Below are 12,012 nucleotides of genomic sequence, written 5' to 3'. Positions count from 1 at the left end.
GCCTCTCTTTGTCCTTTGTGTACATCTCAATTTTGATAGTATTATAAAAAAGTAGGAAGTATGAGTTAAGACTAACAATAATATTTTTGGTACAAAACAAAGCTAAGGAAGAAACTAGATATTTCTTAGGATTATGTGGAAAGTTCTCAAAATGTTTTTGGGAATCTTCATTTTCCTGCAAAAGTATTGGGTGAGGTGGTCATAACATCGAACTATTGTAAGGAGTTTCAGGTATAGAGGTTAAGGTCTCAAATTATGTCTCAAATTTCAAGTTTGTTATCTTAAAGTTTGGGGGTTTAGGTCTCAAATTTTGGACTTCGAATTAATAAATATTGGGTTTTGGGTCTCATTCTATTAGATTTTGTATTTCGAGTCGCAAATATTAGGCTTGGTGTCTAACATTACGACTTCTTATCTTAAATTTCGATTTTTAGGGTTAAGATTTTGCATCTTGAGTCTTAAGCTTTAGAATTAAGGTCTCAGATTTTTGGAATTTGTTTCGCTCGGCAAACCCTAACCCTATGGAAGCATGCTTACGTTTGTTCCAAATTTGGTCTTAAACAAGCTTTTTAACCGCGTAGAGTAAGTATATACATGCTCAAAAGAAGCACGCAATAAAGAGATCATCGAAAATCAAATTTTGATACTCCCTCTGTCCCATAATATAATGCTTGTTTCTTTTTTACACGGTCTTCAAGATGTAAATTTGACCTTTAATATCTTCAATTTCGTATTAATAAAAAATAAAAAAAAAGTTGATATTATGAAACTACACATTGAAACGAACCTAACAAGATCCCACATGAATATGTTTTTTTATATATACAAATGAGAATATTCGGTCAAAGATTTTATTGTTTGACCCACCAAAAATGAAGTAGGTACTATAATATGGGACGGAGGGAGTATCACTAGTGGAAAAAAACGGAAGGGCTACGGTTAAAACAGCCCTAAGGGCTGTGTTTTTGGCCAGCAGCCCTTTCTATAACAGCCCTTCACTAAATGAAGGGCTACGGTTGAGGCCTAAAAACGCAGCCCTTCCACCCATAAAAAAAAAATTCTTTGACATTTTTTTACTCTTAAAAATATCAAGAAATTTATAACAGGGAAAATCAACAAGAACAGTCAAAATTTATAGATCTTAAACTCAAAAACGAAATGAAAATTAAAGGAACAAAAACGAAAAAAAAAAAACTCATTCGTTGGTGGTTGTAACATTCCATTTTCACCAAGCAGATTGTAATTTTCAGTTAACAAAAATGAAAAAAAAAGAACAAAAACGAAAATAAAAATTAAACAAAACTCAAACTCAAACCTAGATCTGAAAAAAAACTCAAAAATTACAATCAAATGCTTCCGGCGATCACTGAATGCACTTGCGAAGTATGTCGTCTTCTTCATCGAGGAAATTCCGTCGCCATCTTCGCCTTCTTCGAAGCGAATTCATTGTTGTTCTTCTTCTCCTGTTTGCCTTTCCTATTGCTTGAACACCTCTTCGCCGTTTTTCCTCATATGGACAAGAAGGTGAGAGAGAACGACGGTGAGACAGAGGATGAGAGAGAACGACGGTGAGTCAGAGGATGAGAGAGAAACGACGGTGAGAGAGAAACGACGGTGAGAGAGAAACAACGGTGATAGAGAAACGAGGGTGAGAGAGAAGAAGATTTTAGGGTTAATGAAAGAGGAGAGAGAAGGAGGAGAGAGGACGACGGTGAGACAGAGGATGAGAGAGAACGACGGTGAGACAAAGGATGAGAGAGAAACGACGGTGAGACGGAGAAACGACGGTGAGAGAGAAACAGATCTTAGGGTTAATGAAAGAGGAGAGAGGAGGAGGAGAAGGGAGGAGGGTGAGAGAGGAGAGAGAACCCTAGCTAGCCCGCTTAACATTTGAAGCCCGCGAATTCATTTCAATATTTTTTTTAAAAAAAAGCCCATAAAGGCCTGCGTTTTTTGAAAAACGTAGCCCTATAAGCCATAAAGGGCTGCGTTTTTTAAAAAACGCAGCCCTTTATTACATATAGGGCTACGTTTTTTAAAAAACGCAGCCCTTTATTACTTATAGGGCTGCGGTTTTTTAAAAACTGCAACCCTTCACTAAAAAGGATGCGGTTTTTGCATTGACCGCAGCCCTTCATGCTGCGTTTTTCAAAGAACGCAGCCCTTGCAGCCAGCCCTTGCATTTTTTTCCACTAGTGTATGACGTAGAGATTATCATACTAGAACCATTCGCCTTATTTGAAACAGTCGTCGTTGAGATCGTTGAAGGCTGGGAAAGGAGAAGGAAGTGGAGGAAGAAGGAGAGGGCGCCATTGATCAGTGACCGAGAGAAAAATGGATATCTTCAGTGTCTATGAAGGAGCTAAAATAAATGGAGGAAGAGTTGTAAAATGGAGATAGAAACACGAGAGAGGGTATTAAAATGCGATGTTATATTTGAGACTCCATATGTTATACTTCGTCCGTTCTGAAATAAGTGAAATACGTCTCTCATATAAAAGAGAGAAAAATATTTCACTTATTTCGGAACAGAGAAAGTATATGAAACTCTTTGTCCGAAATCCGAGATTTGATATCCAAATATTGAGATTCATCTCACGACATCAATTATGTGATGTAGTACTCCTCATGATTGCTCTAAAAGGGATTTAACAAGTTATTCATTCCAAAAAGACGCATCTTTCTTTTAGAGAACTCATTTCCTTAGTTACTCCACAGATGAGTGACTTCTGAGAAGTTTCTCAGGGTGCGCATGACTGAGGACAAAATTCGTCGGAAGAACTTGTATTGGTTATTAAGGACAGTTGTTGGTCCTAGATGCGCATTGATGACGATAGACTCGACTCCAAAAGAGACAGAGTGTTAGATGTGACGTGTTATAGACAATACTTTTTTATTTCTTAATTTAAAGTAAACAAATTTCTTCTATCTCCAATCAATAAACAATGTTTTTAGTATTTCATCGAGCACCTATTGATCACATAACTTTTTGCCACCATTTTGTCTAACTATTTCATGGTGTGATACATTATACACAATACCTTTTTCTTATTTCTTAAATAAAAAAACGAACATTCTATCTTTGATTAATGATACATTATTTTTAGTATTGTATCGAGCATATATTGATCAGATGACTTTTTTCCACCCATATCAGTTGATTTCTTTTATGTTCAAAATTGTCTAATGTGCACTAATTCTACTATTGTTGAAAGCTGTGATAGACTGATAGTAATAAAATTATGATTACCTTTTGTGTCTATTGGGCAAAAGTAGCTGTTGGATAGCTGTTGACTGTTGGAGTAGCTGTCAACTGTTCGGGTAGCTGTTAGCTGTCGGCTAATAGCTGTTAGCTCTTAGCTGTGGAAGTAGCTGTTTACAATATACGTGTTCGGTGAAAGTAGTTGTTATGTTTATATATGATAAAAATAACATATTTTTTAATTATAATATTAATTATAATTCTATGATTAATTACTATATGGTTCATACTAGGATGACAGTGTCCTCCTCAATCCACTTAAATACCTCTTTCGTCACTTCTTTGTTATTAGATGAAGCCATATATAAAATCTTAATGAGAATATAATGCACCAAGCCATCTACGTATCTAGAAACCTTATTAGTATACTAATCAACGCTGAAAAATATAAGCAGAACGAAAACAAGAGAATTAGTTGATAAAAAAAATATCTTTGATAAGAAAGAGAAAGTGGGATTTTTTTTCCTGTTAATCTCAAAATTTTATCCTGAATAAATGACATTATTTTATTCCCAAATTTTTATCCTTAAAAAGTGGAATTTTTTCCTTTGAAAAAAAATAAGAAAAAGTAGAACGCTACTTACAGAAACTGAACGTTATAAAATATAACGTTTGGGAAAAGCTATCCAAAAGTTATTTGAAACTCCAACAGCTACTCCAACCTCTACTATGCCAAACACTTAGTCAAAATACTAAAAGCTAGTGCAAAAGCTGTTGCCAAACAGGCCCTTTGTTTTATGTGAAAATTTTGAATCCTCACTACTTACTCGGTAGCACGTAGTCGTTAGTTTCATTATTATGTAAAAGGGTAGAATGAAATCTACATTTTACCAAAAAGGATAGATTTAAATTCAAATCCTAAAGTTATCAATAAAATGGGGATTGTTAAATGTCACCCCCAAATTACTTAAAATCACCCCAATTTCACTCTAACTGTACCATTGTATCCTTATTATTATTATTTTTAATTTTTACTCCAATTTAACTCCTTCTCTAATTCATATTCTCTCATCTTCGACATCACCACCGACGATCACAAAATTCCGACAAGGTAAATTATTTTTAACGAATTCCATGGGCCTAACGTGTGGCCTGCACGTTGGCCCATGGACACAACGTCTGGTGCAGGCCACACATTAGGCACTTAGGCCCATGGACACAACGTCCAGGCCACATTGTGTCCATGGGCTAACGTGTGGCCTGCATATTGTCCCCTGGATACAACGTCCGACTTTTTTTAATTCTTAATTTTAAATAAACAAATTTCTTCTATCTCCAATTAATAAAACACTGTTTCTAATATTTTATCGACCACCTATTATTATCACATGACTTTTTGCCAGCATTTTTTCTAACTATTTCATGGTGTGACACATTATACACAATACCTTTTTCTTATTTCTCAAATACAAAATAAATATATTCTATCTTTGATTAATGATACAATATTTTTAGTATTGTATTGAGCATATATTGATCAGATGACTTTTTCCCACCCATATCAGTTGATTTCTTCTATGTCCAAACTTGTCTAATAGTAAAAGAAAATTATGATTACCTTTTGTTTTATGTGAAAATTTGGAATCCTCACTACTTAGTCGTTAGTTTCGTTACTACATAAAAGGGTAGATTGAAATCTACCTTTTACCAAAAAGGGTAGATTTTATATTCAAATCCTAAAGGTATCAATAAAAATAGGAAAGAAAAACTACACTAGTAACACTATAAATAGAAACGAGTAACTACCTGACTACATATACGTTACACCAGACACCAAACACTTGTATCACTTAAAGAAAGGAGAAATTACAATCAACTTTGCTAATTTGCTTTTCTAAGGCATTTCCATTAAAAAAACTTGTTGCAAAATAACGATGATGATGGATGGTCCCATGATCAATGAATTTGTCAAAAACACCGAAGCTTTTAACAAATGTGTGGACGAAAGATTCAAGAAGCTTGATGTTGATGAAGATGGGGTTATCTCTCGTAACGATCTTCTAAATGAAGGACTTGGGAGGTGGATTCGAGCATTGGATGATGATGCTCATACTGATGAGGAAGTTAAGAAATCTTATTACTCAATCTTTGAAAAATTCCATGTTGATGAAATAAATTCAGTTAATCTCGAGAAATTTAGGTTGATAATGAAGGAAATTAATTTAGCCCTAGTTCGAGGGATTGGTGACACTCCTGTGGGAATGCTCCTAAATGATGATAGCCTACTTTTGAATGTTTGTGTTCATAAGAATTAGATTTTGGAGTAGGTTTTGTAGGTAATGATAGAGAATTAGAAATGCGTTATATCTAGATTGCTTGTTTTTTTGAAGGTAATATCTAGATTGGTTTGTTGATTTATTTGTTTGGTATTTCCATATTAGTAATTTGATTATGATTCCTTTGTGTTGATTTATTGTTGCTAATTTGATTGTGAAGGGGAATAAATGAAATACTTCTCTCAAAAATCTCTCACATAAACGAGAAAAATGTTTCACTTATTTCAGAACAGAGAAAGTATTTGAAACTCATTGTCCAAAATATGAGATCTCATATCCAGAAATTGAGATTTATCTCACAACATCAATTATGTGATATGACATTTCTCATGATTGCTTTAAAAGGGATTTAGCAAGTTACTCATTCCAACATAATTGATCTTTCTTTTAAAGAGCTTATTTTTTTAGTTACTCCACAGTTAAGCGTTCTTGGTTGGGAGTAGTCCTGGGAGGATTGACTCCCGAGAAGTTTCTCAAGGTGCGCATGAGTGAGGACAAAATGCGTCGGATGAACTTGTATTGGTTATTGAGGATAGTTGTTGGCCCTAGATGCGCATTGGTGACGATAGACTCGACTCCGGAAGAGATAGGGTGTTACATGTGACGCGTAATACACAATACTTTTTTATATCTTAGTTTAAAATAAACAAATTTCTTCTATCTCCAATTAATAAAACACTGTTTTTGGTATTTTATCGACCACCCATTGATCACATAACTTTTTGGCACAATTTTGTCTAACTATTTCATGGTGTGACACATTATACACATTACCTTTTTTTTTATTTCTTAAATAAAGAAAACAAATATTCTATCTTTGATTAATGATAAATTATTTTTAGTATTGTATCGAGCATATATTGATCAGATGACTTTTTTCTAACCATATCAGTTGATTCACAAATTCTTATATACGACCGGTCATACCGGAGATTTCGCGTGTGGCCGGCCCAGTCCAATTTGAAATTATGAACCCAGCGCTGAAACATGACCCATATATGTGGCCCACACGGAAGTCGACTGAATTTCTCGTGTATGAACGCGCTTCTCACCAACCCTCCTCCTTTCTCTAATATTCTTTCACAGAATACTATACCCATCAAACCTTCAATCTCCCTATAATCTTTCTCTCTCCCCAATCTTCTTTGCTGAATTTTCACACAGTTTGTTGACTTTAGCTTTGTATAGATTTCATCCAGATTTTTCAATCAAAATATATTAATGGGGTTTGAGTGGTTGACGATGTAGTGGAGAGAGAAAATGGTTTTTTGTGTGCGTTTGGTGAGATGTTATGGTACACTACTCACTGTAAGTCTACACTTGTTGGACTTTGTTGTGGGAATTAATGGGGAATTGTTATTTTATTTTTTTGGAGTAACCCTGTTTAATCATAGTACAAGTAATCATATGTAACATCGTTTAAACTTACAAGTAACCCCATTTAATAATAAAAATTTATTCATATCAGTAACCCCACTTAATTATATCAGCAACCCCACTTAATCATACTAGTAAGCACAATTATTTATACGAGTAACCTCATTTAATCATACGAGTAATCCTAAACGTTGACAAAAGTAACCGCATTTATTCCAACGAGTAACCACATTCATTCATAAAAGTAAACTGATTAGTAACCTTATTTACTCAAATGAGTATCCTCATTTATTCACAAAAGTAACCTCGTTTTTTCATACGAGTAACCTCATTAGTTCACAATATTAACCTTATTTAATCATACGATGACCCTATTTGATCAAGTAACCCCAATTGTTCACAAAAGTAACCCCGTTTTATTATATGAGTAACCCCATTTTTATCATATGAGTAACTTAATTAATTCATACTAGTAATGTCATTTTTAATATATGAGTAACCTCATTTATTTAATCTCATGAGTAACCCAATTAATTCATACTAGTAACCTCATTTATTCATACAAGTAACTTCAATAAATCATACGAGTAACCTCATTTAATCATACGAGTAACCCCAAAGGTTCCCAAAAGTTACCACATTTATTCAAACGAGTAACCTCATTCATTCGTAAAAGTAATCTGATCAATAACCTCATTTGTTCACAAAAGTAACTTCGTTTTTTCATACGAGTAACCTCATTAGTTCACAATATTAACCTTATTTAATCATACAATGACCCTATTTGATCAAGTAACCCCAATTGTTCATAAAACTAATCCCATTTCATTATATGAGTAACCCCATTTTTATCATATGAGTAACCCAATTAATTTATACAAGTAATGCCATTTAATCTATGAGTAACCTCATTTAATCTTATGAGTACCCAATTAATTTATACCAGTAACCTCATTTATTTATACAAGTAATTTCAATAAGTCATACGAGTAACCTCATTTAATCATACGAGTAACCCCAAAGGTTCACAAAAGTAACCGCAATTGCTTATAAGAGTAACCACCGTTCTTTATAGGAGTGACACCCTTTTATTGTTAAAAGTAACCACATTCTCATACAAGTAACTACATTTGGTCATAAGAGTAACTACATCTGTTCATAAGAGTAACTCCATTTGTTTATAATTGTTTGTGCATAAGGGTCTACTTCAAAAGATCATATCTCATAGAACACTTACTATCTTGGGAAGACTCAAAGTTGGAGATGAAAATTTGGCTCGATACCTTTCGAACGCTTAGTCAAAAGCTCATTTTAGATAAGAAACGAGTGAGATATTACCATATGAAAATAAGCTGACGGGCAGACAGCATTTCGCGCGCGGGGCCACACCTATAATGTCGCGTGTGGCCAGCCACACAAAAGACGCACTTTCTTTTATGTTAAAACTTGTCTAATGCGCACTGATTTTACTGTTGTTGAAAGTTGTGATAGACTGATAATAAATTAAAATTATGATTACCTTTTGTTTTATGTGAAAATTTCGAAACTCGTTAGCAGTTATTCATTAGTTTCGTTATACATAAAAGGGTAGAATGACATCTACATTTTACCAAAAAAGGTTAGATTTAAATTCAAATCCTAAAATTATTAATAAAATGAGGATTGTTAAATGTCACCCCCAAATTACTTAAAATCACTCCAATTCTCTCTAACAGTACCATTGTATCCTTATTTTATTTTATTTTTAATTTTTACTCCAATTTAACTCCTCTAATTCATATTCTCTCATCTTCGCCATCACCACCGATGATCACAAAATTCCGACGAGGTAAATTATTTTTAACGAATTTCATGGGCCTAACGTGTGGCCTGCACGTTGGCCCATGGACACAACGTCTGGTGCATGCCACACGTTAGGCACTTAGGCCCATGGACACAACGTCCAGGCCACGTTGTGTCCATGGGGCTGACGTGGCCTGCGCATTGGCCCCTGGACACAACGTTCGGCTTTTTTTACTTCTTAATTTCAAATGAACAAATTCGTTCTATCTCCAATTAATAAAACACTGTTTCTAATATTTTATCGACCACCTATTATGATCATACGACTTTTTGCCAACATTTTTTCTAACTATTTCATGGTGTGACACATTATACCCAATACTTTTTTCTTATTTCTTAAATACAAAAAAAAAACAAATATTCTATCTTTGATTAATGATACAATATTTTTAGTATTGTATCGAGCATATATTGATCAGATGACTTTTTCCCACCCATATCAGTTGATTTCTTCTATGTTCAAACTTGTCTAATAGTAAAAGAAAATTATGATTACTTTTTGTTTTATGTGAAAATTTCGAATCCTCGCTACTTAGTCGTTAGTTTCGTTACTACATAAAAGGGTAGATTGAAATCTACCTTTTACCAAAAAGGGTAGATTTATATTCAAATCCTAAAGGTATCAATAAAAATAGGAAAGATAAACTACACTAGTAACACTATAAATAGAAACGACTAACTACCTGACTACATATACGTTACACCAGACACCAAACACTTGTATCACTTAAAGAAAGGAGAAATTACAATCAACTTTGCTAATTTGCTTTTCTAAGGCATTTCCATAAAAAAACTTGTTGCAAAATAACGATGATGATGGATGGTCCCATGATCAATGAATTTGTCAAAACCACCGAAGCTTTTAACAAATGTGTGGACGAAAGATTCAAGAAGCTTGATGTTGATGAAGATGGTGTTATCTCTCGTAATGATCTTCTAAATGAAGGACTTGGGAGGTGGATTCGAGCATTGGATGATGATGCTCATACTGATGAGGAAGTTAAGAAATCTTATTACTCAATCTTTGAAAAATTCCATGTTGATGAAATAAATTCAGTTAATCTCGAGAAATTTAGGTTGATAATGAAGGAAATTATGCTAGCCCTAGTTCGAGGGATTGGCGACACTCCTGTGGGAATGCTCCTAAATGATGATAGCCTACTTTTGAATGTTTGTGTTCATAAGAATTAGATTTTGGAGTAGGTTTTGTAGGTAATGATAGAGAATTAGAAATGCGTTATAGATTGCTTGTTTTTTTGAAGGTAATATCTAGATTGGTTTGTTGATTTATTTGTTTGGTATTTCCATATTAGTAATTTGATTATGATTCCTTTGTGTTGATTTATTGTTGCTAATTTGATTGTGAAGGGGAATATTATTTTAAGAAAATTATTAGAACTTGTCTATCTTCAATCAAGTATGATTGATATGCCATATGCAAATTGCTAAATAGCCTTGTCATGATGAAAAAGAAGATTAACTAAAGTTTAGAGCACTAGTCTACACAAATTATTAAAAAAAACTCAAAAAAGAAAAAATCAAGTTAGTTTGTTGGTTGATCCAGTTCCAAACAAATGTTAAAAGTTCTCAGGATTGAAGGTCTTATATTTGATTTTATCTCTACTACATTGTTGATGCTAATCTCTATTATATAAGTCACTAATTTTTGGATCCGTTCCAAAAAATGTATGGGAACTTTTTTGTTTAGTAAGGATTTTTGTATACCAACTAGAGTAAAAACATATAAAAAGAAATTCTTTACGTCTACTTGCTCAAATATAGGCTTATGTACTACTCGAAATTCAAATGAGTTTAACCTCTATACAATATTAAATTAATAAACTTTGAACGATGTATTAAAATAAAGAATAATCCTATACATATTTAACCAAAAACAAACAACCAATGATGCACTTTACACAGAAAGACAAAAAATGCTCATTTATTTTTGAGAAATTCTATATAGTGGCCTCTAAATTTGCATTTTTCTATTTGGTGGCAGGGTAAAAAAAGATTTATATCAAGTGACCTCTAACTTTATGTAAATACACATAGTAACCTTATTAAGCTCATATTAAGCTAACCCATCACAATTACAACCACGACAAACACCGAAACACCATGCCAACTAGGGGTGAGCATAAATTCCGGTACCCAGACCAAGATCCGGACCCGGTCCAAAAAAATGGACCCAGTTGGATCCGGTTCCAATTCTGGGTAGAATTTTGTCGGACCCAGTACCTGGTGGGTACCCAGTTTGACCGGTTCTAGCTCTAGGTACCCAGTTGGAGCGGGTCTAGGTCCGGGTACCCGATACTTAGAATTGATTTTTTTCATATACTTATATACAATTGGTAATAGGATAATAGTTGTTAAGTAAAAAGTTAGTACTTAGTAAGCCTTTAGGCCCATTTAATTTTTTTTATAAATTTTATAGCTCAATTTGCCCATCTTAGTATGATGTTAAACTTACAACTGGGTACCCAGTTCTGGACTTGGTACCCACCGTTCCGGGTTTGGGTCCAAAAATTTAGGACCCGGTTTGACCAATTCCATTTCCAGATTTTTAATACCCACTGAGTCTGGGTCTGGGTCTAGGTCCGGGTCCATGAAATTCTACCGGGTATCCGGTTGTGCTCACCCCTAATGCCAACAACCCAATAAACACCCCATTCGCTCCCTTTGCTCCATCACCCATCTTTGAGGACTCAAGAAAGAAGATTAGTATTTTAAGAAATGAGGTCGAAAAAACGAAAGATTGAACTTAGTAATTCAAATGTCAATGTATAGGAGTTGCACGGACACGGGACACTGACACAGACACGGGGACACATAGACACGGGGAAACGCAAATTCTAAAAGTGAAAAATGCCGGGGAAACGTTAGAGAACACGATATTTTACAGTTTTGTTAGTAGATTAGGCTATATTTTGAGAGATTTAGAAATATTGAAAGGAAAAAGTAAGATTGAGAGGGAAAATATTTCTTCTAATAACAAAAAACTATGTCGATCTCGTTTCAATTCACTATTATCTTCAAAAGAAAATTCAGAGTGTCTGAAAGTGTCCTTAAGTGTCGCAAACGTTTAAATTGTCGGAAACGCGACACGTTGACCCGTAGAGAGTGTCCGTGCCTCATAGTGAATATGAGTTTATTCGATTTACAAGATGGATTATAAAATTCATAGAAGCCAAAAAATTAAGAACTCAGGCTTGCGGTCAATCACATAAGATTTGGAGGCAGCAAAAAAATACT

General features: G+C 34.1%; 2 protein-coding genes across 2 annotated transcripts; both read left to right on the top strand.

The window, feature by feature from the left end:
* Positions 1-5,136: 5,136 nt before the first annotated feature.
* On the top strand, positions 5,137-5,517 carry LOC104890918 (hypothetical protein). The gene has a single exon (XM_010676533.3). The coding sequence runs from the start codon at positions 5,137-5,139 to the stop codon at positions 5,515-5,517; it is 381 nt and encodes a 126-aa protein (XP_010674835.3).
* A 3,918-nt stretch (positions 5,518-9,435) lies between these two features.
* Positions 9,436-10,503, top strand: LOC125496413 (uncharacterized). Its single transcript, XM_048641858.1, has one exon. The coding sequence runs from the start codon at positions 9,568-9,570 to the stop codon at positions 9,946-9,948; it is 381 nt and encodes a 126-aa protein (XP_048497815.1). The 5' UTR covers positions 9,436-9,567; the 3' UTR covers positions 9,949-10,503.
* The last annotated feature ends 1,509 nt before the right edge of the window (positions 10,504-12,012 follow it).

Source organism: Beta vulgaris, chromosome 4, assembly GCF_026745355.1.
Source record: "Beta vulgaris subsp. vulgaris cultivar EL10 chromosome 4, EL10.2, whole genome shotgun sequence".
Lineage (NCBI taxonomy): Eukaryota > Viridiplantae > Streptophyta > Magnoliopsida > Caryophyllales > Amaranthaceae > Beta > Beta vulgaris.
The sequence above is the reverse complement of the archived record's forward strand: the minus strand, read 5'-3'. Positions and strand labels throughout refer to the sequence as shown.